The sequence below is a fragment of the Bufo gargarizans genome, chromosome 4 (genome assembly GCF_014858855.1).
Source record: "Bufo gargarizans isolate SCDJY-AF-19 chromosome 4, ASM1485885v1, whole genome shotgun sequence".
In the NCBI taxonomy this organism is placed as follows: domain Eukaryota; kingdom Metazoa; phylum Chordata; class Amphibia; order Anura; family Bufonidae; genus Bufo; species Bufo gargarizans.
In genome coordinates this window covers 163,601,680-163,629,523 of record NC_058083.1, presented here as the reverse complement: position 1 = coordinate 163,629,523, position 27,844 = coordinate 163,601,680, and the positions used below count along the sequence as shown (strand labels likewise).

Below are 27,844 nucleotides of genomic sequence, written 5' to 3'. Positions count from 1 at the left end.
ATGCTGGGTGAGAGAAATATCTTGGCAAAAGACAACTTTTCCCATTTTTTTTATACAAAGTTGGCATTTGACCAAGATACTTTTCTCACCCAGCATGGGTATATGTAAAATGACACCCCAAAACACATTCCCCAACTTCTCCTGAGTACGGCGATACCAGATGTGTGACACTTTTTTGCAGCCTAGATGCGCAAAGGGGCCAAAATTCCTTTTAGGAGGGCATTTTTAGACATTTGGATCCCAGACTTCTTCTCACACTTTCGGGCCCCTAAAAAGCCAGGGCAGTATAAATACCCCACATGTGACCCCACTTTGGAAAGAAGACACCCCGAGGTATTCAATGAGGGGCCTGGCGAGTTCCTAGAATTTTTTTTTTTTTTGCATAAGTTAGCGGATATTGATTTTTTTTGTTTTTTTTCTCACAAAGTCTCACTTTCCGCTAACTTAGGACAAAAATTTCAATCTTTCATGGACTCAATATGCCCCTCACGGAATACCTTGGGGTGTCTTCTTTCCGAAATGGGGTCACATGTGGGGTATTTATACTGCCCTGGCTTTTTAGGGGCCCTAAAGCGTGAGAAGTCTGGAATATAAATGTCTAAAAATGTTTACGCATTTGGATTCCGTGAGGGGTATGGTGCGTCCATGTGAGATTTTATTTTTTGACACAAGTTAGTGGAATATGAGACTTAGTAAGAAAAAACGAAAACAAAAACAAACAAAAAATTTCCGCTAACTTGTGCCAAAAAAAATGGCTGAATGGAGCCTTACCAGGGGGGGAGTGATCAATGACAGGGGGGTGATCAATGACAGGGGGGTGATCACCCATATAGACTCCCTGATCACCCCCTGTCATTGATCACCCCCCCCTGTAAGGCTCCATTCAGACATCCGCATGATTTTTTTACGGATCCATGGATACATGGATCGGATCCACAAAACGCATGCGGACGTCTGAATGGAGCCTTACAGGGGGGTTATCAATGACAGGGGGTGATCAGGGTAATCACCCCCCTGTCACTGATCACCCCCCCTGTAAGGCTCCATTCAGACGTCCGCATGATTTTTACGGATCCATGGATACATGGATCGGATCCACAGAACGCATGCGGACGTCTGAATGGAGCCTTACAGGGGGGTTATCAATGACAGGGGGTGATCAGGGTAATCAGGGTGATCACCCCCCTGTCACTGATCACCCCCCCTGTAAGGCTCCATTCAGACATCCGCATGATTTTTTACGGATCCATGGATACATGGATCGGATCCACAAAACGCATGCGGACGTCTGAATGGAGCCTTACAGGGGGGTTATCAATGACAGGGGGTGATCAGGGTAATCAGGGTGATCACCCCCCTGTCACTGATCACCCCCCTGTAAGGCTCCATTCAGACATCCGCATGATTTTTTACGGATCCATGGATACATGGATCGGATCCACAGAACGCATGCGGACGTCTGAATGGAGCCTTACAGGGGGGTTATCAATGACAGGGGGTGATCAGGGTAATCAGGGTGATCACCCCCCTGTCACTGATCACCCCCCCTGTAAGGCTCCATTCAGACATCCGCATGATTTTTTACGGATCCATGGATACATGGATCGGATCCACAGAACGCATGCAGACGTCTGAATGGAGCCTTACAGGGGGGTTATCAATGACAGGGGGTGATCAGGGTAATCAGGGTGATCACCCCCCTGTCACTGATCACCCCCCCTGTAAGGCTCCATTCAGACATCCGCATGATTTTTTACGGATCCATGGATACATGGATCGGATCCACAAAACGCATGCGGACGTCTGAATGGAGCCTTACAGGGGGGTTATCAATGACAGGGGGTGATCAGGGTAATCAGGGTGATCACCCCCCTGTCACTGATCACCCCCCTGTAAGGCTCCATTCAGACATCCGCATGATTTTTTACGGATCCATGGATACATGGATCGGATCCACAGAACGCATGCGGACGTCTGAATGGAGCCTTACAGGGGGGTTATCAATGACAGGGGGTGATCAGGGTAATCAGGGTGATCACCCCCCTGTCACTGATCACCCCCCCTGTAAGGCTCCATTCAGACATCCGCATGATTTTTTACGGATCCATGGATACATGGATCGGATCCACAGAACGCATGCGGACGTCTGAATGGAGCCTTACAGGGGGGTTATCAATGACAGGGGGTGATCAGGGTAATCAGGGTGATCACCCCCCTGTCACTGATCACCCCCCCTGTAAGGCTCCATTCAGACATCCGCATGATTTTTTACGGATCCATGGATACATGGATCGGATCCACAGAACGCATGCGGACGTCTGAATGGAGCCTTACAGGGGGGTTATCAATGACAGGGGGTGATCAGGGTAATCAGGGTGATCACCCCCCTGTCACTGATCACCCCCCCTGTAAGGCTCCATTCAGACGTCCGCATGATTTTTACGGATCCATGGATCCATGGATCGGATCCGTAAAAATCATGCGGACGTCTGAATGGAGCCTGACAGGGGGGTGATCAATGACAGGGGGTGATCAGGGAGTGTATATGGGTGATCACCCCCCTGTAAGGCTCCATTCAGACGTCCGCATGATTTTTACGGATCCATGGATACATGGATCGGATCCGTAAAAATCATGCGGACGTCTGAATGGAGCCTGACAGGGCGGTGATCAATGACAGGGGGTGATCAGGGAGTGTATATGGGTGATCACCCGCCTGTCATTGATCACCCCCCTGTAAGGCTCCATTCAGACGTCCGCATGATTTTTACGGATCCATGGATACATGGATCGGATCCGTAAAAATCATGCGGACGTCTGAACGGAGCCTGACAGGGGGGTGATCAATGACAGGGCGGTGATCAATGACAGGGGGGTGATCAGGGAGTTTATATGGGGTGATCAGGGGTTTATAAGGGGTTAATAAGTGACCGGGGGGGGGGGGTTGAGTGTAGTGTAGTGTGGTGTTTGGTGGGACTGTACTGACCTACCTGAGTCCTCTGGTGGTCGATCCTAACAAAAGGGACCACCAGAGGACCAGGTAGGAGGTATATTAGACGCTGTTATGAAAACAGCGTCTAATATACCTGTTAGGGGTTAAAAAATTCGGATCTCCAGCCTGCCAGCGAGCGATCGCCGCTGGCAGGCTGGAGATCCACTCGCTTACCTTCCGTTCCTGTGAGCGCGCGCGCCTGTGTGCGCGCGTTCACAGGAAATCTCGCGTCTCGCGAGATGACGCGCCGATGCGTCCAGGAGGAGAAAAGCAACCACCTTCCGGACGCATCGGCGCGTTAGGCGGTCCGGAGGTGGTTAATAATGTTTTAATAAAATGTATTATTCTTTTGGCACTATGAGCTCCTTTTTTCTTTGTTTCTGCTGTTTAACTCGGGAGCTTTTGCCGAGTCATACTTTTGGTGTGTCCTTTGGGGTTGTATTGAGTGGGCACCGTCCTTTCACCCTCCCCTGGGACCCTTTTTTGTTTTTATGACTTATCACAGTGCCTAATAAAAACAGCCTCTTTTCATTTAAAAAAAACAACAAAAAACCCCACAAAAATATAAAAAAATGTAATCACTCTCTCCCAGTTTTACATATAAGTATACATAATACAATAAAACAATAACAGATACATAATAGTTATTAAGTCCAAAAATGTCTGAACAATTAAAATATAAAAATATTTTTCCTCTGTCGTGAATGCCTCTAAAAAGAAAAAAAAATTCCCATTTGTGGTTACTTTGATCCTCCCCCAAAAAAATTAATAAAAATTAATCAAAAAGCTGTGCAAATCCCAAAATGGTACTAATAAGAAAACTAGAACACATCCTGCAAAAACAAACCCTCACACAGCTTAGTAGAGAAAACCATAAACATGTTATGGACAGTCTGAATATGATTGTATAACGAAAACTTTTTTTTTTTAAAATAGTAAAACAAAAACAAAACTGGAAAGACCATTTTTAAAATTGTATAAAATTTTTAAATACAAGATAAAGTGAATTAAAAAATACAACCTGTCCCGCAAAAAAAAAAGGCAGTGTGAAGGGAAAAGTAAGAAAGTTCTGGGTCATGAAATGCATAGAGGAAAAAACGCGTTAGATGTTTGGTGTTCTTGTTTTGTTGAGTTATGTAAAGATCTATTCAGAGATTTGTTACATCTGCTTCCAAAAAGCTGGTTGACAAATAGCTTTACTGTCACAAGAAATGTCTTCCAGATTTCCCAAAAGGGCAAAACATCTTTCTTAGGAAGCTTATCTTTAATGTTTACTCTTTCCATTTCAGCCATCAAATGTCCCTGGCATTCCATATTGTTATTATCCAGATGATTACGGCTATGTTATTGATGATGAACAGATCACGGATAACGGAATCATTCTAAATATCTCCCTGCCTGCTGGACTACGACAACGATACACACAATCCAAAGCAATCACAAACCTTTCTCTTGTAGCTACATTTCATGAAAATCACATGCTACAGTTTAAGGTAATTCAGTAAATGAGGCCAACATATGTGAAATGCAAATTTGTTTGTTGCTTTTCTATTCGGACAGATATTGTGGTTTGTATTTAGAGGCGGTTATGGGTATCAGGTAACTGTTGTTAACATTGCTTTATTTAGAGTATGCTCTCAGATTTGGGCGGGGGTTGTAAAATAAGAAACGGCTATATTTAAATATATGGAACATATTTTTAGTTTAATGAGCTTAGCATCATCTCTACAAATCTTAGCCACCACAATCTACTACACTTAGCTATTATTACTATTAACGTGTTTTCTCAAGATTTTGATATTGATGGCTTATTCTCTGGATCTGACACTCCACATCCATTCTAATCAGCTGCTATCTCCAGTATCAGAACTACAAGGGTCTATCCAATATGTAGTGGACAGGGCTGGTAACTCTAGTGTTGATTACATTCAATTCAATGATAGCAGCGCCGCAGTCACCAGCTCTGTCCACAACATAGTGGATGGAGCTATATAGGTCTAGCACCAACTTTTGACACCACAATTAATCAAGTGATTAGCAGAGTTGCAGGGTGTTGGACCTTGGCTGTTCTGATATTCAAGGCCTATCCTTAGTATACACAAAACAAGATCCTGGTCAATAGCTTTAATAATGTTCAGGCCTAGCTTATTTCCTGTTTTATCTACAGTAGACAAAATTAAAGGGGTTTACCACTTTTTTGAAAATAATGTTTAATCGTTAGCTAATGCCTATCTGTAATATTCTCAATGCTTTAATTCCTTATTTTTACATTTTTAATTTGTCAATGTTTCTCAGTGGATAAAATCCTGTTTAAATGCATGAAAACATGTACAAAGCTAGTCCTGCTCATATCTGAGAAATGGAAACAATTGTATAAAGTAAGATAATGGTTAACAGGGCACTCAAGGAAACCGTGACCACGTATTTGTAGCAACATGAACTTTGATTACTAAACAGATCAATAAAACAAATGAATAGAACAGATGAATAAAACAATGGGTAGCAAATAGCAATATAATATGCAATTGACTATAAATATTGGAATAGTCGGTGTGCCAAACTAATGACACCATATATTTGAAGGAAAAATATTCAATATTCCGATCTAGCGCCATTTAATCGGTCCAATGGTTTTGATTGTCGATAAACTGGCCACTTACGATCGAGACCAAAAGTCAAACATCCCACAATTGATCACAGCGGCGTCCCACCGAAGCAGCGTGGGTAGCGGCGTCCCGCTACTAAGTAACTTGCAAGTTAGAATATTCCTTTACCTTATACTCGACCAAATTATTATCCAAAATTCTCATCAGAACCTTGAGGTATTCTCACTCCCCGAATATGCCTTTGATATTGCAGCACTATTCAATCGGGAGATTAAAGACGGCTCTCTATTCGGTTGATGGTCGATTTGTTGGTATAGTAGGTCTTTCGCTACAAAGATGGGGTGTAGCACACCCCATGGTCGCATTTAAAAAGTCACAAAGACACAGTTTGTGACTTTTTAACACACTTTTCTAGTGTGAACTACAAGATAAACCTCCCCTTTGGCTTTTTCACAGTGATAAAATATAGTTGATGTTAATTTGACATCTCAAAGACGAAGAAAAATAACATCTCACAATTACTAAGAAAATATTTTAGTAAACAGAGTTCACTGTGTATGAACCGGTTAACCGCTTAAGAGGTTTATGATAGATGTAGAACATCTTAGTATGATTTTAGTTGAAGTAGGTTTGGTGGGGCAAACAGTTTTATAGAGAGTAGTTAATTGGTGTGTATGAAGGGGATCAAGTAATCTGGCCTCAATGGAATAAATACTTATATGGGTATAACTATCTAATATTTAGATTGGTTGGATATGGTAGAAATGTCTTATTTGAATTCTAATGATATTTCTCTTCTGGCCCACAAAACAACATTTGTGTTGAATAGCAATTGCTTGTCAACAGATTTTTTTGTTTCTTCTTCACAGATCTTTGATCCCAATCAAAAAAGATATGAAGTTCCGATACCGCTGAACAAGCCAAGCCAGGCAAGCAGCACAAACGATGGGCGTCTTTATGAAGTTCAAACTCTTAAGGGCAGGCCATTTGGACTTCGTATCATTCGGAAAAGCAATCGTGCTGTTATGTAAGTTCAGACTACTACACTATCTACTAACTTGTAAAACGATTTGAAAGACAGTTATACTGTATATTCTACTTAGACTTAGTCACATACAGATTTTATATATTGTAGTAATGTGGCCGATGTGGGCAAGTAATTAATGGGCAAGATTGGAGGATAGTTTATGTTCTTCCATTTAGTGAGGGTACTACAAATAAAAAATAATCTGCTGTTTAGCTGTGTGACCAAACAACTGGAGAGGTACTGATCTTATTTCATTGCACTATTGGCATATCTAAACGGACTTATACATGATCTTGTACACTAGCTGTATATTAGCCATCTACTATATGTGGCATATATTGCTAGATCATGTATGCTTATCTATGATATAGGGAATCTGTCCTATATGATTATACATATGTGTTCCAAAGAATACTTAAAGAAAAAAGCCTAAAACTGTATAATTGCTTAAAGATTAGCTCTACCATGAATAGATACAAATTGCTCCTGTTTCTCCCCAAATGATTTTTATGGTCTATGGCATGTTTGAGATTGAAGATAGAAGCACTTCACACATTCTGTATTACTACTTTACTGTATATTCATATTCAGCTAAGAAAAGAATGGAGATGTCAATATGATCTCTGCTCCCTGTCACTACTTTAATCAAAACTGACAGGGTCTCCAAAGGTTGAACTGACTAAAATGAAAAACTAATAGAAAAATAAATGCATAAGAATAGAATTACGTCTTTATTTAAATTTTGTTTTAAAGCTTTGAAAGATTATAAACCATTATACAAAGAATTAAATACCGGTATATCTAATTACTACTTATTGAAATGAACAAATTAATTGTGAGAAATAGTCTTTAAAGTCATTTTAGGTGAATTCAGAAAAAGCTGCCATATCTGTAAATGAATAAAAACACTAAATTTGCCTATTATATGACTTGTATTCTGCATTTATCACCAGCTTTTCCTCTATAGGCTTTATCTCTAATTCTCAATTTAACCTTGAGCTTAGTTCCAGGAGGGGCAGAGACTAGCTACTATGATGTCTCCATATATACAGCACATAAAGAAAAGGAGATCCTGCTCCCCTATGTCTTTATAACACACCTTTACAAGCAGTAGAAGCAACATTATAAAACAGCTCGACTCACATACTGTACAGAGGTTTTTATGCAGTTTTTGGAGTCAAACACAAGAACAAATGCAAACAGTAGGGAAAGTATAGAAGTAGTACGTATATGTCCTTAAATCCCTTCTTTAGTGTCCAGTCCAGGTTCTTGCCTCAAAATACTAAATTCAAAACTCAATTTAATTTGTATCACAAACTGCTATGTAACTACTAAGGGTACTTTCACACTAGCGTTAAAGTTTTCTGGTATTGAGTTCTGTCCTAGAGGTTCAATACTGGAAAAAAACTGATCAGTTTTGTCCCAATGCATTCTGAATAGAAAGCAATTTGTTCAGTATGCATCATGATGTCTTCAGTTCAGTCACTTTTATGGTATTTAGACAGAGAAAATACCGCAGCATGCTGCAGTATTTTCTCCGGCCAAAATTCCGGAACACTTGCCTGAATTCCGGATCTGGCATTAATTTCCATTGAAATGTATTAATGCCAGATACGGTATCAAGTGTTCTGGTAAAACGGATCCGGTTTCCAGGTCTGCGCATGCGCAGGCCTTTATAAATGTGAAAAATAATAAATACCGGATCTGTTTTTCCGGTTGATACCGGAAAAACGGATCCGGTATTGCAATGCATTTGTCAGACTTATCAGGATCCTGATCAGCCTGCAAATGACATGTGTTTGCATACAGTTTTCATGATCAGGCAGGCAGTTCAGGCAACTGAACTGCCTGCCGGAATCAAACAACGCAAGTGTGAAAGTAGCCTAACCTTTTAAAGCACACAATTTTCAATATATTTTTTGCTTTTTAAAAAAAAAATTTTTCATACAATGTAACTACATTTTGGGTTCTTTGCCATTTTTGTGCCCATCAACCCCAAACAATTTTAAACTTATGCTGGGTCACAGAAAAAAAACAATAAGCTCAGATTTATATATATTTAGACATTTTTTCTATATCAATAGTATCTGAGAAGGGATGATATTTCATAATTTTTGCAACTACCATAAGTTCCAGTCTAGTACCCCAGTCTACCTTTGCCTTACCCTTAGTAGTAATATATTAAGACATATAACACATATTCCACATGTCTCACATTTTTTATACAACATATTCAATTATACAATTTTCCCTGTTTTTGTGGACAATCTCCCTTGCTTTTACAGATCATTTTCTGCCTTTTTTTGAAGAATATCTCTTCATGTACAAAGGTCATTTATGGGATCACAAAATAAACCTCTGGCACTCTAGTTGTTGTGAATTACAATTAACTCCAATGTATATATCATACCATATACCATGCGTGAAACCAGAACATTAACTCCTATAAAAACTCTATGCCACACAAACTGATCCTTAATATCCACACATGTCACAAAGGATAAAATACATATACTTGAGGAGTGCAAGAATGTGGGACAAAGTACCTCCAACCACAGTAATAAGAACTACAATGATAAGACTCAACAGCCACTATAATGCATCAAAAGCATGAGCCCACATTACTAACATTATAAGGTGTCAAACGGCTTCCTAAAAAGTAATATCACTGAGTGTATCAGCAATGTACCCGGCAATGGGAACAGCTGAATCACCCAGATATTGACTTAGAGCGATAATATGAAAAATACTATAGACCTGGGTTGGAAGGAACGGCTTTTTCACAGGCCACTGCGAAACGGACGTCGGGCCATTCCTTCCAACCTAGGTCTGTAGTATTTTTCATATTATCGCTCTCAGTCAATATCTAGGTGATTCAGCTGTTCCCATTGCCGGGCATATTGCTGATGCATTCAATGATATTACTTTTTAGGAAGCCGTTTGACACCTTATATTGTTAGTAATGTGGGCTCATGCTTTTGATGCATTATAGTGACTGTTGAGCCTTATCATTGTAGTTCTTATTCCTGTGGTTGGAGGGACTTTGTTTCCACATTCTTGCACTCCTCAAGTATATGTATTTTTTCCTTTGTGACATTTTATCCTTTGGATATTAATTGATCATGTAATAAAATTTTCTGCTTATCAGTTTGTGTGGCGTAGAGTTTTTATAGGAGTTATTGTTGTGAATTACAACTGCCAAGATGCACACTTGCTGAGTTGTTCTCTGAATTTCCATAGTAGTAAATGGAGCATGCTGTGAGTTGCAGTTTCACACCAGCTAAAGTGCTGGAGATTGCTAACCCAGGCCACACACTGTCAACAATGTTTCATGACCCTATCACAGACTCCAAATAGCCACAATACAGAACAAGACAGAAAGGGACATGTGTTACATTATCTGATTTTTTGTCTTACTACCAAAGGGGCAGCTGCTATCAGAAAAAATGGAAATGACTTCCCAAAATATATGGCTCCAAAATAGGACTAAATTATTGCCAAAAATAATGGCTGTCTTTATATAACTAGAAGGAAACTTGGGTCCAAATTTACCAATCCAAATAAACTTAGACAATCTGTGCCAAATTTTTATAGTGGTTGATGCTGGATGAAAAATCTGGCACAACTGTCTAGTCTAGTTAATGCCGCCTGTTTGCTGGCTTAGCTTATTCCAAAGACAGTATAAAATTCTGTCTTAGCATATTAAATAGGGACATACTGTGTATGGCTCTTTCTTACTTTTTTTATATTTTCTCTATTATAGTCTCTTTATATAGTCTCTGATCATTGTTAAAGGGTTTTTTCCCATAGTTGCAACTAACAAGTGAGTAGATATAGCACTTAAGCTGGCCTAGAACATGACCACGACAGGTTGCTCCTTTGCAGAGCTGCCTAGGTAAGTGAGGAGGTGAGTGAGGCCTTACTATTCACTAGGCACTGGCACTTGCATGTACTACATATTGGTGCATCAGGCTGCTTAGCCATGATGGCATATAAGCATGATCACATCATTACCATCTATTGTAGAGCAGTGTAGTGTGTAGTGAGGCCCTACCCACTTACTCCACTAGGCAATTCTGGAAGTGGAAGCAAATAGTCCTTCTCACATTCTAGGATAGGTTGCTTGCAGTTTTTTCCAAATCAGTCCTGGAGAACCAGAACTCCTTTAAAGTTTTTTTTCCAACACAGGGGCACCAGCATCCACCACTTTTATGAGAAACTGAAGTACAGCCCTGGGTGCTATGAAGGAGACAAGTCTTAGGGGCTTTTGTCCCTTTGTTCTCAGAATACCCAGGTTCCCAGAAGTGAGATCCCTACCATTTATAATAACATTGCATATCCCAGCTAAACATTTGTTAGCATATGGTGATATTGTGCTGAATTGGAGTCATTAACAAAAATCAAGCTAAGGGGCGACAGATCTGCACAAATTAGTGAATGTATAATTGGGGTTTACGGTATATAAAATATTAGTACTTGGGTACAGAATCTTAGACTATACAGGAAAGCTAAAGCAGCTCTGTACTGTACCTACATACATGCATACATACAGAACCCCATATAAGCCTGTTACCAACAGACAATTTCCTTTCAATATAAAAATTTCACTGTTACTAAAGGCACAGTCTGTATGGATGATATACTTAGTTTATTTTTATTTTTATAATTGTTATATGTCTCAGAATTTATAAGTTAAAATGCTTACAGTCCTCTCGCGATGAAAGTGTTTTGTTAGGTAAATTAATTAAGCTACTACTTTTTGGAGAGGTTTGTTATTTTAGGGGACCATTAGTGAGCCAGAGGGAATATCTTCAAGCACTTCCTCCGAAACTCATTTGCGCTTTGAAAGCAATTGATTCCTCTATAAAATGTCAGGCTCTCTCAAAAAGAAATTAGACTTCCGTCCAGGGGGATTATTGCTTGTATCATCTGTCCTTTGAGTTTCGAATGTTTGAGACACTTGAATTAGAGATGCTGATGGAAATGTGTACAGCTGATTTTACTTTAAGAAATAGCATTTTTAGCAGTCTAGAGATCATATATATATATATTATGAACAACAATGCCTGTGGCTTCAAATAATGGCATTAAGGAGTTGTTCACCTATTGTTCTGAAAATTTTAAAAATGCCAACTTTTCAATAACTTTTAAAGTGTATTTTTATTCCATGTATAATACAGTCTTTTGCTGTCACTGTCATTCCACTATATCTGCTTAAGTTTGCTGACTTATCTTTTAAACTTACATATATAATTCTACAATTACTATGTTTGCATTTCCAGTTGGGATTCGAAGTTGCCAGGAATGACGTTTGAAGATATGTTTCTTCAGATTTCCACCAGGCTTCCATCAAATTATGTATTTGGATTGGGAGAAACTGAACATCCAAAATACCGTCATGAAACAAATAGAAAAACTATAGGTCTATTTGCTAAAGATCAGCCTCCTGGGGTAAGACGCTGTTGTTAAGATCATTCATACATTGAGCAATAATGTACTGTATAAATTACTTATATTAAGTTCTCGAAGTGGCTATCTCACCATAAAAATATATTCCCCATTCACAGTGGGATATGTATCTGATTGTTGGGATCTGACCACTGGGACTCTCACCAATCATAAAAATGAGATACTGGAGTCCCTGGAGTGAATGGATCAGTAGTCAAACAAGAAGGCTACTGCTCCACTCAGCTTAACTCTATAGGACTGTCAGAGATAGTGAGGGCAGTACTGGGCTTTTCTTTGGCAGTTCCTGGCTCTTTGGCAGAGCTGAACGGAGTGGCAGTGCTCATACGTTAACACCGATACACTTACTGAGGACTCTGGTACCTCAGTCTTGTGATTGGTGGTGTTTCCAGTGGTCAGACTCCCACTGGTCAGATACTTATCCACAGGATAGGGAATAAGGTCTTATGGTGGGGCAACCCTGTAATTATGTGTTTTATGAACACTAAGGGTGGCCATTCACACTCAGATGTTAGTTCATCTGACAGTTATTCTTCCCAAGCCCACAAAACACACACACAGGCTCCGCTCATCCTAGGGTTGTTTGCAGAGGGGAATACAGTGCTATCAAACTGTCAAACACCTCTGATCATGTTTTTTTCTCCTTTGAGAACAAATTGAATGGAAATGTTAAAATTCAACTTTGCCATAGGGGACAGTTGGGATACCCCAATACACAATAGATGATTAGCAACTGCAGCCAAAATCAAAATGTTTTTGTCCAACCTTCTAGTGTGTATGGCCACGTTTACATTTTAATTTTTAAAAAGACACATACCAGAAATAAACCTAAAAATATGCATTAGCTTTCTCATACGAAAATATAAAAGTGCTATGTCTCCATAACAGACTGGGATGTGACAGAGTTGTTGGTGTTCAGTGTTCTATATGTAACAATAAGCCAGCTGAATTCCACAGCTTTCTGGTCTATTAAGAAAACCAAAAGTATATCTTGTGAGCTAAGGTTATCTGGTGCAATATGGAAAGTGCTAAAGATGGTATTCTTCATATGTTAATTCTCTGTTGTAACTGTCTCTCAAAATGTTGACTCTGTTGATGGTCAATAAGAAATAGCAAAGTACAGCTTTATGTTAGTGGCCAACATAGTGCTAGAGTTGCATTTCTTAGTCACTAAGGCCAGGTTTACACAATTTTTTTTCCTAACAATAACAAAAGTGAAAATAAAAACATTTTGAGATATGGTAATTCATAGGTGAACTATACAAAAATGCATGATTTTTTTTCATAATATGCTTTTGCTGAGTTTTTTTTAACACATTTTAAACTGCAACATGTTAACCTACCCACAGATACTTAGGACATCTCCATATTCAATTTCCATAGCCACAGGCAGCGGCTCCCTAGGATCTAATATGTGTCAGCCTCTTGTCATTCAGGAGGACAGAAGCTGCCACACACTGCATCTAGCTCCGCAGATCCTTGCCAGGGAGCCAGAACACACCCAGAAGCACGTGCTTTGGGAGTTAAAAGCACAGCGTCTGAAGGGTTAAAAGTGTGCGATCGGCATTACTGACAGTCGTGGACATTAGGCCCAGGTGTCTGCTATATGAAACCTCCGTAGCGGGCACCATCTTTAAACACCCGAAATGTGACATACTAGTACGTTATATGTCGGGAAGAGGTTAATTTACATGACATCAAGTTTGAAATTAGAGTGGTTCAGTGGTACTTTATGAGCCAAAGTAGTTCACTCAGTCTAACACTGCAAGGTTTTGTTTGTCTAAAAATAAAAAATAAAGATATTAAAGCCTTATTTGTAATAACAGTATTATATCATATAATGTCTTTTTTTTATTTCAGTACCATATTAATTCATATGGAGTTCATCCATTTTATATGGGATTAGATAATGATGGAAATGCTCATGGAGTCCTTTTACTCAACAGCAATGCTATGGGTAAACTTTTGTAACAGTTTTTTATGCATCATGTCAATCAGTATATTGTCATTTTTGTAGCTTTAGAATTAGTAGTAGTGTGTAAGACTAGGGATGAATGAACCTGCAAAGTTTGGTTTTGTACCATACTTTGTGAGTTTGGTACCCAGACCCAAACCCAGACTTTTTCACTGAAGTCCGGGTTAGGTTCTGTGGTCGGGTGATTTTATTATTTTCCGTTATAACATGTCATATGCTTGTTGACGTCACCAAGTGGGTGAGCGTGGTGACATCATTGCACACATTGCAGGTCCTTTGGCAGGTCCTGTTCTGTGAAGATAGAAGAAGCTAACTACAGCACGATCAAGTGGATAAGATGACGTTTTTTCAACCCCTAAATGGCCATATTGTTTTGCATTCTGTCTAAAGAATGATATTATTTTCCGATATAACCATGCTATAACGGAAAATAATAAAGTGAAGTTTGGGTTCCCATTGACTTCAATGGGGTTCTAGTTCTGGGTCAAGTTTGGGTCCCGAACCCAAACTTTGACCTGAAGTTTGGTCAAACCTGGTGAACCCGAACTTCCATAGGTTAGCTCATCCCTATCTAAGACATCAAGTCTCATTTTCCTCTCTTTCTCATCAAAGGCAATGAAAACAAAAACATATTATTATAAGTCACAGACAAGGCATAGGCTTATATATCATATTTTACCAAATTTTGAGGATGACTTATAGCTTTATATTTATGATTGGAGTGTATGTCCTTTATAGTTCTCACACTTTCAAGAACAATAACAAGAATAATAAATAATAGCAATGATAAATTCCCTTGTAACATTAAACACTTCCCATGGAATGCACTGTGACATTATCACATTTTGCATTGGCAGACAATTCAGGGTTAATTAAAGGGCCCCAAGCTGTTTATTAGTAATTTACTATTACTGACCGCTAGTATTACTGCTGTTTATTTAGTAATATACAAACATGTATATGTACATATTTGTGTACTAGTATTTTAAAGTGTAGAAAATACATTTCAATTAATTTAAGGGGTAAAAATACATTAAAATAAATACAATTATCAATAAATAAAGAAAAAAAAACATAAAGCTGATAAAAGCATATTCTGAGCCTGACATATTTCAACAAACACGGTACATTATGACAATATGTCATGGATGGTACACTATAGTCAGGAAATAACAATGCAGTTGACAGTAGAAAAGGCCACATGCTTCATATAATCTAGTCTGCCCTTTTATTATTTTTATCTGTAAATTAAGATATATATATATATATATATATATATATATATCCATCTATCCGTATACCTATATCTATCGATCCATTATATATAAATATATATATTTTTTTATTTATTTATGTATTATTATTATTTTTTTAAATTATTATTATTATAAATTTTCCAGGCAAATCTAAATTCCACCACATCTGCTGGAATGTTTTTTTATTTTAAAGATAATGTTATGCATTTTGGTGTTGTTTTCTTAGATTTTTCCATCATATTATCTGAATTAAAAAGTAATCTTGTAATATTGCAGTTTTTACTTTGACCGCTGAGCCTCTAAAATAAGATGACATTTTGTTTTCTATAGAGATCACTCCATAGCAGTAACCTCATTATCCTCTCAGGCAGGATTTCAAGGAAAGTAGCACATCTATTTTAAAGCTAGAGACAGATAACACATTAGGTGATGTCACAGCTCACTGCCTCCCCTGCACGGTGATCTTTGCAAAGGGTCCAGAATATACACAAAAAACTCCCTCATGGAAGTCAATAAGAACTAATGTTTTTACATGTTCTTGTGCTTCTGGAAACAAATCTATGACTTCCTATAAACAGAACAGGGTGGCAGCTCATACAAAATGGCTTCCCCCATAATTATGTAAATAAAATAGAGTTAAACAATCTACAAACAAAAAATAACTGAAAGTAAAAAAAAAAAAATGTTTTATTATTTACATAGTTACAATTAGTAAAATAAATGATTTTACATTTTCTATAATCGTCTGCAGGGTGTTCTTTGTTGTTAATATTATTTTTAATAGCTCCAGTTTACATTTAAGATTTTTATTTATTGTATTTTCAGATGTGACTTTACAAGAGACCCCAGCAATAACATTCCGCACTATAGGAGGAATTCTGGATTTTTATGTAGTTTTGGGTCCCGAGCCAGAGACAGTTGTGAAGCAATACACACAAGTGAGATTCAGTCTGTTGAGATTTCCAGGATCATATCTTTTAAGGCAATTCAGTTTTTGCATTTATGTATTTATTTATTTCTCTTTTTAGCTCATTGGACGCCCTGTTATGCCAGCCTACTGGTCACTTGGATTTCAGTTGTGTCGCTATGGATACGAAAATGACTCAGAAATCTCTGACCTATATGATAATATGAAACATGCTCAAATACCATATGTAAGTGACGTAATTATAGCAATAGATACTGTTTACAACAATACCTTAAATTACTGACTTGAAAAATGCTTTTAATATGCAGTACAAAGAACTTATAAGCTGTAGTAATGCTAATTATTCAGACTATGAAACTTGAAAGTTAAATTAGTTTCTATATTGTTGGTTGGTACAAGCATTTATGGAGATATGAGTGCTAGAATAAGAAAAAAACTGAGATACTATATCATATTTCAAAATATGTAGTTAACAATTGAATAGAGTATCTCAGAAATACTTGTGATAATAAGAGATTACTCTGGAATACAGGACAGTATGAAGGCAAAAATGGAGCAGGTATTGTAAAGTAAAAACTATTGAAAATTGGAAGACAAATTTAGTGAAAAATAAAGATGATTCTATGGTCAATTTTGGTGAAGGTATTGCAACCAAATCCCTTTTCGTGACAGTAATTGTGTCAATAACAACTCAGACATTCAAATATAGTATCTTCAGCGAAAAAAAATAAAAAGATAAAAACTGAAACTTCAAGTACACTTGAAGTAGTACCTTTAGAATTGTGGCCATAAAATGTCAATTAAAATCTTTAGCCTTGTCCAATTTTCACAACCCAAAATCTTAATTTGCAAAACTATGAAAGCATATATCCCCTTGTTACAAAAGCTATTTTCACTTTACTTAAAAAACATTATTGTACTATATTTTACGAAATTATAGTTTTCATATTGAATATATTTAAAATAAGTCTATGGTTCAATTTAATTGTTGTCCTTACAGGATGTGCAGTATGCTGACATTGACTATATGGAGCGACAGATGGACTTTACCCTAGGTCAAAGCTTCCAAGGACTTCCAAATCTGGTTGACAAAATTAGAGGAGAAGGAATGAAATTTATTATACTTTTGGTAAGTGAAAGTTTTTTTTTCTTTTTTTTTTTTAATAAAGAGATGATACATTGTTACTAATGTGGAGGCATATTCACCTTCAATATCCGCCTTTGAAATATATTGTTCATTTAAACACTAAAATATTAGTTTACTGAAATAATAAGTTGTAAATATATATCATTACTATTGCAATACAGTTCACTAACTTATAAGTCATTGATTGAACTGATTTGGAATAATTTCTTGTCTTTTTAGGATCCTGCCATTGCAGGAAATGAAACCAAGCCTTATCCAGCCTTTGACAGAGGTGTGCAAGATGATGTGTTCATCAAATGGCCAGATTCAAATGACATAGTGTGGGGAAAGGTAAGTGTTAGATATGAGCAAATTTATTTCACTCTTTATCACTCACTCTCCTAAAAATGTGCACAAATAAAATCTCAAAAATTCTAATTCTAACAAATCTGATTAAAAAAATCCAATTTTGATTATCAAGAATTTATTTCCTCATATATAGTAAGTGTGATTAAGTAAGCTTTACCCAGTTAGTGAATTACCATAAATGTAATTTAGCTCTATGAAAGTGGATCTGTGTTTGGAAAATCCTACGGTCTTTCTGACACATAGACTACCAGGACATTGGAGCAGTACATTATTTTGAGGAGAAACAGAAAGATGACCATTTTACACAGGAAGTTTCTAACATCAACCTCTGAGAAATTGGCACAAGGATAAGATATTTAATTGCACTCTTATTATGCTTCAATATGGATCTCTCTTCCATTTCAATATGACCCCTTAGAAAGGCTCATTTGCCTGATTATAAATGTTTCAATTATCATTTTACTCACTGGTGGTTTAGCATGTGATAGATTTCTGGTTATACACAGCAGCCAATATGAGAAGGTGGGGCAACAAGGATGAGGGAGAAGGCAGGAGGGAGAAAGCAGAATCCTGACCAATGATAACACAGGGGGTGTCTCAAACACATTAAAGGCATTGTAGGAATTGTAGTCACAGATTATAGCTCTGAGGTTTGGTGGAGATCTGTACGCTACTAGGCAAATATGCCGGGATTTTGCTGGACAAAAACCTCTAAGTGCTACACAGATTTTCTCCAGACCCCTTTATAGTCAATGGGGCCAGCTGGCTTTCTGGTAACCTCCAGCAATGCTAGATATAGAGAGCTCTGGCTGGCTGTTGAAACTACAAATGACAGTATGATAGAAGCCTAACATAAGAGATAAATATTGTCTGTAGGAAACCTCCCAAAACTTCAATATTACAAACAGTCCTATTACTTGTTATGTTATTTATATTACAATATTCACACTTCAGATTAAGGATGATAATTATATGATACATTATGCTTTTTTTCTATTAGGTCTGGCCAGACTTGCCTGATGTTGTTGTTGATAATACTCTGGACTGGGATACACAAGTACAGGTAATCATTTACTCAATGTATATAGAGTAATATGCATATATTATGTATATATAAAGAGTAATATATAGGAGTTCATTGTCACAGCTGTGTCATGGTCTGGTGGTAGTGGACCTTGACACTTTAGCCGTGTATGCTTGTTGCTGGTGGCAATGTGTAGTTTGTAGCATGTTTGGACACTTTCCCTTTAAGTCTGGTTCCCTTCCCATTTCTCGTGTGTAAGGGGTTAAGGTGTGAGCAAGGTGGAGTTAGGTGTGGCCTCTTGGCTCTTATAGTACTGGTGTTTGAAGCCTAAGGTTTTACTTGACTTCAGCTTCTGGTGGAGCTAGAGTTATGCTGCCATCATGGACCTTTCCATCTGTCCAGCTTGAGGGCCACCTTGTTGAACATAGTTTGTCATCCCTTTTGTATCCTCTATGTTCTCTACCTTATCTGTGTTGATGTTTGGTGTGGGATTATGTTCAGGATGTGGTGTATGTCTTGTTGTTTCATGTCTAATATTTTGGTGTTTGTCCAGCATGAATGCAAGGTGTTTTCCAGTGTGTTGTACTGTACCTCCAGAGGGGGGTCTAAAACAAAAAGTCTAGTCAGTGAGCTGTTGCTTGAGTGCTGGTTCCTATGTGTGTCAGTACGTACTGAGTCCGAGATGGTGTTCAGATTGCAGTCCATTTGTATAGGTTCCAGTTCAAAACTCTAGTTGTTGTGGCAGATAAGTGCTGTTGTTCCAGTGTGTGTTGTTTGTGCTGGGTGCTTACCTGCCAATCTGTTTTTTGCTCACTGGCTTTCCCTTCCTTTGTTGCTAGGCCCGTGGGAGACTCCGGTTCATCGGTGTCGTGGATGAACTGGTTGTCTCTTATTCCTGTCTCCTATTTCAGGAATCTTTAGGGTCAGAAGGGACCAGGTTACGGAGTATGAGCCCCCCTACCATCGAGGCTGGCTCATACAGTTAGGAGGTCAAGGATTGGATTAGGGTGGCGTTTAGAGATGACCTGCTTACCTTATCCCGGTTTCCAGGCCTAATGTCATATCTCATCAGTCATCATTTTACGGTGGGGGGTTTCCCCTACTCCCCACCGTGACATTAATTTTTTATTCAGAATAATACATACCAATTACAAAAGACACTTTGGTACAAACAAATGGAAACAAGATAAACTATACAATATTAGACAAAAGCCCTGCCTATACCCTTTTACAATCTATGAAGAGGAAATAGGGAAAAGAGGTCTGAGAAAAGAGTTCTAGACATGTCAGATGAAAGTCACATTGGAATACCAGTTGGAGAACTTTTTAAGGCCACGTCATATGTTTACAAAAGTTTGGAGGACTTCAGAATGTTAAATGGAAAGAAAAAAAAATATGTTCCAGTAGAGAGGGAAGGCAGAATAAATGTATTTTTATTAACTGAAAAGGACTTTTTTTTTTAGATATTTAAACATCCTTTATGCTATAGTATCCTCCTTTATGCTATCTTTTGTTTGTCCTATAAAAACTTCATTATTTGAAATGCACCTGTGGTGGATTTTTTATTGTTTAGTAAAGCACATAAAGAAAGCATTAAAGCATAATGCATCTACAATATCTTACAATTTTAGAAAACATCAGAAAAGGGATCTGGAAACTTTTTTTTAAAAGGAAATAGTTCACCAATAAGACTATATAATGGATACACTTAAATGTATTTATTTTTCCCCCCGCTACCATGGGGGGGGGGGGGGGGGGTGTTATTATTAAAGGATATATTTATGCGAAAAATATTTTTAAATATATATGTTTGGGGGGATTATCAAGGGAGATATATATGTGAAAAAATACTTTATATATGTTTGTATGATATTGGTTTTCTATAGCTTTGAATAAAGAAATATCCAAAAAAATAATAATAAGGAAATAGGAGATTGTGCTAAATTCAGTATATTCTGTTTCACGAACTTCATCCATATATGATTCTACAAAGGCTTTATTATTCTCTTCTGGATTTACAGTATATTCTTGTGGTTATAGGGATTCCTCTAGTAGTCCTAAATGTAATGGGTTCGGAGCTGATTTTTTTTTTTTTATATTGGCTCGATTGTGTGTCAGATTAGTAGGCAGTTGTGGCGACAAATCTTAAATTTTGAAGGCTAAAATTAGATATGAATTGTAACTAGACGGCTTTTGCTGCTTATTTAGTGACGTTTCTATATTCCCGGGTAATACTGTGATGTTTACAGTAATAGGTTTTTTCAGTTTTCTCTTGTGAGATTAATTGCTAGCAAGTGAAAGGACCATCTAATCAAACATGGCTCAAACTATATAGGCAAATGTATAGATATAACAGTATGGATAATTCCCCAATAACAGAGACTAGGATCAACACCTTGAGTTATGGGGAACCTTGTTTTTATGATACACCCTCTCTCTCTTCCTCCTGGGGGATTGGATTGGTAATAATTATATTATTATGATATGATATCACTTTTAAACAAGTAACATTATTTTTACTCTTAAAGTTGTATAGGGCTCATGCAGCATTCCCAGACTTTTTTCTTGAGAGGACAGCAAAATGGTGGTACAGAGAAATTGAAGAATTCCGAAAAAATTATATTAGGTTTGATGGACTCTGGATAGTAAGTATATGTCCTTGTTTAATGATAACAATAAGCAGTACATTAGATGATAAATGACCACAGATGTTTATCAAACATATTAGCTGTTAGGCTAATATCTTATACCCATACACTCTGCAAGCATCTCATATTTGCTAATTTACCAAGATTTTAGCAAAAATGTTGCCAAAATGTCAAGTTAATATTTACTAAACCTGTATATTGTATATGTACAGTATCTTCATCTGGATTCTTAATAAGTTAAGTAAGCAATGGTAAAAACAACTTTTGATGGCTTTTAATGGCTTTTGTGATGTGATATCACACTCAGGTTTACAACTGCTCCATCTGTATATCAACCTGGTCAGCAAACCCTGTAATGGTAGTAGATTTGATATCATTTTCATAATGATAACTTCAGTTTAAGCAAAGTGAACATGAAAGAAAAACTGACTGAATTTAGCTTGGTCACATATACACACAATATGTATCTGTTGCCACAAGGCTATACATAAAATGTTTTGTGACTATTGTGACTTTTGCCTATTAAGTACCTTTTTGTAAATTATTTTAGGATATGAATGAACCAGCTAGCTTTGTACACGGATCTGTAAATGGTTGCAGAAATAACGCCTTGAACTTCCCTCCATATATGCCAGGTAATAATGGCTATACATTTAATATTGCTTACATGTGGAATAGCATAAATCCCGGCTCTAACAAACTCATAAGTTTTACTTATGACAAACAAATGAACGCCCAATAGCAATTGTTGAGTCATGGTCTATTTATCTACCGGTTTTACTGAAATCAGAATTAGAGATGAATGGACCTTTCAAGATTTGTTCAATTTGAGAGAGAGAGAGAGACCGACCAGTTTGCTAGCTTCACCGAGAAAAGTGTAAGCTTGGTTGTATGGTCTAGTTATTTTGTGTCACTCTCTGTGACATCGGATGACTCTCTTGTGTCATCCGAAATTAATCCTGAAATGGTAAAAAAATTCTTCAAGGGCTTGTCTGCTTTTGCTTGCAATGACCTATTTTCAGGTTAATAGGCACAGCAGAGCTGTAAATAAACCTACTTGCTGCTGCACAGCAATTAGTTAAAAAGTGAGAAGAACACCTGTATGCGCATTGCATTATATTCACACAACTGATTGGCATGGCTGCCTTTGAACTTTTTAAACATGCTTATATAGCAAAACTTTGAAAATAGCTAAGCCAGCCTCATATCTGCAACTATCTATATAAATAAAAAGCCCATTACCATAAGGAGGCAAGTAGAAATGGTGTTTCAAGGCATTGAGGGTACCTCTAGGTGGATAGTATTTCTTTTATGGAGACCAGTTAATGTACGTCATGACTTTTGTAGGCTAGGCAATGCTCCTCATGTCATATATTCTCGCATCAGACAAGCTTAGGAAAGCTAATTTGAATATCTTTCCCAAAAACTCAGAAGGGCATTTTCTGGCACACTAGGTGCTCGCCACAATGAGAAAGACTACCATCTCTCTATCTTTCTCTGCCATTTGCCTGAAACAAATCACAGACAATATGTCTTTGTGTGAAGCCAAACTTTTTGAGAAATTCAGAACGAATAACAAACTGGTAGACTCGATTAGTTGATCCTTAATCAGAATGTTGATATTTTGCCTATAAGTGAAGCATGGTTGTACAGATGTAGCCAGATGTGTGTTATCACACTAGCTTATCAAGCTGTCTTAGTTTACCTAGATTTTAAAGCTTAAAATTGGTATTGCAATACACTGTTGAGATGGCGCACTAACCCACTGATTTTGGTGCCTGCCACATCTGTATATAGTGAATTATCTTATTGACAGAACAACTTTAGAGGGACACTAATTATTGAGAAAACTTCAACACCATTTTTTCCTGTAGCTTTCCTTTATGAAGAAGTTAGCAATTAGATTGTCACAAATTTTATAAGATGACAAACTGATAGAACATGAATAACTAACGATATTGTAGTACATTTAATAGTTTCAAAGTAAAATAATTTGTGCTTTGCTTTTCTTTTAGCATTAAGCGACCGTGACAAAGGATTACTATATAAGACATTATGCATGGAAAGTCGACAACACCTGCCTGATGGAACTCCTGTGGACCACTATAATGTCCACAATTTATATGGATGGTCACACTCAAAACCAACATATGAGTAAGGTTTTTACTTACATTTCAGTGGAGCCTGAACAATGGAATGACCATTAAAACAAGCTGCCCTAGTCTCCCGTTCCCCAGGCAGACAGCCATGGAGTTTGAATAGAGCATGAGTACCACCACTCCATTTGAACACTATGCAAGAAAATGGAACAACTAAACCCTGTGTGTGTTATTGTTGATCCAATAAATGCCTCCTTGCCACATTAGCGCAGCTATAGACGAGTAGGGGATATGACTCCCAACTATCTAACATCAAATGTCTCCAGTGGATAGAAAAATCAAAAAATACTGACTAGCTGGCATTTCAAACGGCAGTCAATAAGTCTGACAGCTGGACAGAGGATTCTTAATACATCTACACCAGCTACGAGCTAGCTTAGATTTCTGTTACTGTAACTTATTGCAGCTTTGCAGTACAAGTTAATGAAAGTGTATTGGGATGGGGTGACCCACCTTTTAAAAATGCAGAGAGAAAAGGAAAATGGTAAAATGTTGCACATTTTTGTGCAAATTGCAGTTTGCACAAAGAATTGTCACTTTTGTACACGCATACTGTACAGGGGAGAATTTTTCATTCCCTCAATGCCAGTTTTATGGTCTTAAGTCACAAAACCGGTTTTATGACTTTTCATTGTGACTTTTTTTTTGTTGTGGAGGCCATTTTTTTACGCAACCCTTGCCAGATTTCCAAAAAAGGGGCAAGGCGAGGGCAGAGTGTGTGCAAGGCCATAGGCTCTGGCACAATCATCATTATTTACAGAAACCTCAGAAATAATGACTGAAACCTACAGCACCTACAAGCTGTTGTAGACTTCAGTCTGGCACATGGCCTGCTGGAGGAGGCTTTAATCTATGACAAGGCCTGCTCCAGTAGCACAGCCCCTATCAGGCCTGGCATAGGGAATGCCGTTCTTTATGAATCAGGGCCACAGTTTTAATAAATATGCCCAGACATTTCTACAGAACCATAAAGTGTTTCTTTTCAGTTTTACTGTGTGACCCTTTTGCCTCACTGTTTGGTACATGCAATTACCCTGGCTGTAATAGTTTTTATGGCATTACACAGATTCTGTCATTTAAAGAAGTCTACCATAGCGATGGTTCTTTTAGCATTGCAATTTTAAAGGGGTTGGCCAGTTTATATAAATAGCTGTCCCTATGCTGGTAACAGCACATGCATACAGCTTGTAAAAAGCATTATTGATATCCAATAGATTAATGTGAATAATGAATATTTACACGCATGTCCATCGACCTAAATGCTGGCCCTGTGCTCAGAGCCTGGCTGCTGATGGAGGGTTCTTTCCATCAGTGGAATTCATTTACGCATGTGAAGTCCGTCTCCAGTTATAAGTGAATGGTGGCCGCTGATGGACGGAACCTTCTGTTAGCAGCAATGTTCTCAGTGCAGCGCCAGCACGTTAATTATTCATAATAAACTATTGGAATTTAGTGCCAATAGTTTAATAATGCTTATTACTAGCTGCATGTATGTGCTGTTCCTAGAACATGTGCAGCTAGTCATATAAACTGGCCAACACTTTAAGTTTTGTGTCAAAATGAATGAGATGTGCGTTAAAGGGGTTGTCCGAGTTATGAAAAACAATATATATAGCACTGTAAATCTGATGGGCAGCAATATATAACTAAGGCTACTTTCACACTCGCGTTTGGTGCGGATCCGTCATGGATCTGCGCAGACGGATCTGTTCAGATAATACAAACGTCTGCATCCATTCATAATAGATCCTTTTGTATTATCTTTAACATAGCCAAGACTTGAACACCATTGAAAGTCAATGGAGGACGGATCCGTTTTTTTTTTTTTTTTTTTTTTATTGTGCCAGATTGTGTCATAGAAAATGGATCCGTCCTTATTGACTTACATTGTGTGTCAGAACGTATCCGTTTGGTTCAATTTTGTCAGATGGACACCAAAACGTTGCAAGCAGCGTTTTGGTATCCGCCTCCAAAGCGGAATGGAGACAAAGTGGAGACAAACTGATCCATTCTGAGCGGATCCTTTTCCATTCAGAACACATTAGGGCAAAAGTGATCTGTTTTGGACCGCTTGTGAGAGCCCTGAATGGACCTCACAAATGTAAAGCAAAAATGCCAGTGTGAAAGTAGCCTTAGCTAAGCAAGTTTTAAGCAAAACAATTATATTTCCTCATTTCCCTGGTTCTCATCTGGCCCTTTGTTTACCTGCAGTAACAACAATCTGTGACCCTCACCTTGCTCTGAAAAGGGAGTGAATAAAAGTGCTGCCCTGAGTGACATGTCTGCCTGCTGGGAGACTCAGCAGCATGTTGTATGTGTAGGACTACGAGTCCCAGCTGTACAATGACACTGCTGATACACACAGGATCTTCCCCCTACTTGTTCCTGTGCAATGCTCTGCAGAACTCCTCTATTCTGTCAGCTCCTGTGCCCAGCATTTGTCTCCTCACTGCCTGCAGCTACTCAGCAAAGCCTTCAGCCCTGAGTCTGTGCTGCTGAAGGGGTTAAAGTTTTTTCCTGAAGAATCCAGGGAGAGAGCAATAAGCAGCAGACGGAAGTGTAGGGGATGTGGCCAGCACAGTGATGTCTCGTGTACAGACACAGATCAGCTCTCAGGCTTGTGCAGGAAACATCATCAGAGCAGGGAGAGAAGCTGACATCACAGGTCAGGTGACCCTTAGTGAAATCTGAGAAATCAGCAACTATAGATGCAGCAAGTACTTGGTAAAGCCTTTACATTTGATAAGTTAGAAACATACAAATAACAAAACAATTACTCGGACAACCCCTTTAAGCTCTTTGAATTATGGAAAAAATTGATTACATTGTTTAAGGTCCTATATGTCCCAAATATATATACATAACATGCACCTTTTTTTTTTTAAGTGCTCTGCGCAACATCACAGGAGAACGTGGAATAGTTGTCACTCGTTCTACATATCCTTCGTCTGGACAGTGGGTAGGACATTGGCTTGGAGATAACACTGCTGCTTGGAATCAGATTGATAAATCTATTATCGGTAAGTATAATGTCACCATGATCATGCACATGGAATAAATGGGAGAACTCTGTGTGGGTATTTGCTATAACCCCGACGTACTAGTTGCATTCAGAAAAATATTAGTAATTAGTATTAAGTAACCTCTAGTATTTAGTAGTTGCAATCAAACAAATATATTCATCTCGAGCAAAGTTATAAAAAATTGATTTGGCTGCTTTGCCGAATTTCGAAGGTCCCCCCCCCCCCCCCCCCGCTTCCCCATCATTGAATTCCTCAGATGCTGCGTTAATCACTGATCGTGGCATATGACATTTATATTGAGGCCTTTGTGGCAAAAAAAATAAAAAAATAAAAAAAAAAACATACTCATCTCTTTGCTCGATTTTGCACGTTTTTTTCAATCAAGTTGGCAGTGACAGCTTCTCAGTGACAAAATTGAGGAGATATGTTTTTTTTTTTTATTGATTCGTTACCACGAAGCGCGAGGAAATCCAGCTTAGTATTGCTTAACTGACTTTTAAATGTTGTAACATGATTATTTTTATTTTGCTTTTTTAGGCATGTTGGACTTTAGCCTTTTTGGTATTTCATATGTAAGTAATTTATATAAAAATATTATTAAATGTTAACTATTTATTCCATGAGGTACATTTGTTTGTAAAGTACATCAGTATCAGGATAGAGCTGTGAGGAGTCAGAAGGCAAGGGGAATATACCCCTCGTGAACGCAGCAGAGTCAGGAATTTATCACTCCATTTGCATCAAAATTTATGCCAGAAAACTCACCCCACCACACACAGTGTTACACACATCTTTACCGTTTACAATTATTATTTCTTTGTAATTTAATGTCACATTCACCACTTTAATTTGTAAAGAGAGAGAGCTGGTTAGTGTGGTTAGCTATGGTAATTAGGTCACTACCAGATTTATTAACTGCGACTTTTTAAATAGTGGCAAAGAAGAAACAATCTTACTCCAGTAGGGTAGGTGGCATAAAAAAAATGTCTCTATACCATAGCAGTATGTTTAAAGCTGCACCATATTTATCAAACAGTGTCAGACGTTTGATAAATTTGGCTGACATTACCATAACACAGACTCAAGAAAAACTAGCTTCTAAAATTCCCTTCACGATAACTCCCCCTCTATGAGTCCACTATACTCTTTCCTAGCATGTAGTGTTGGCAGCAGCCAACTTGGCTATTAGAAAGGCAAATGTGAAATACAGCAGGGCTGATCATACTCAATACAAGGAAACAGAGC

General features: G+C 37.9%; 1 protein-coding gene across 3 annotated transcripts in view; it reads left to right on the top strand.

Moving 5' to 3' along the window:
- Positions 1-27,844, top strand: part of SI (sucrase-isomaltase) — a 360,959-nt gene that overhangs the window by 241,804 nt on the left and 91,311 nt on the right. For all 3 annotated transcript variants that reach the window (XM_044289835.1, XM_044289836.1, XM_044289837.1), the window contains 14 exons: positions 4,282-4,485; positions 6,468-6,625; positions 11,908-12,076; positions 13,952-14,048; positions 16,148-16,260; positions 16,351-16,476; positions 17,251-17,379; positions 17,617-17,727; positions 18,746-18,808; positions 21,298-21,414; positions 21,968-22,052; positions 23,433-23,571; positions 26,463-26,596; positions 27,137-27,171. In XM_044289835.1, the coding sequence (XP_044145770.1) occupies positions 4,282-4,485; positions 6,468-6,625; positions 11,908-12,076; positions 13,952-14,048; positions 16,148-16,260; positions 16,351-16,476; positions 17,251-17,379; positions 17,617-17,727; positions 18,746-18,808; positions 21,298-21,414; positions 21,968-22,052; positions 23,433-23,571; positions 26,463-26,596; positions 27,137-27,171 (1,680 nt within the window). The remainder of the gene's footprint in view (positions 1-4,281; positions 4,486-6,467; positions 6,626-11,907; positions 12,077-13,951; positions 14,049-16,147; positions 16,261-16,350; positions 16,477-17,250; positions 17,380-17,616; positions 17,728-18,745; positions 18,809-21,297; positions 21,415-21,967; positions 22,053-23,432; positions 23,572-26,462; positions 26,597-27,136; positions 27,172-27,844) is intronic.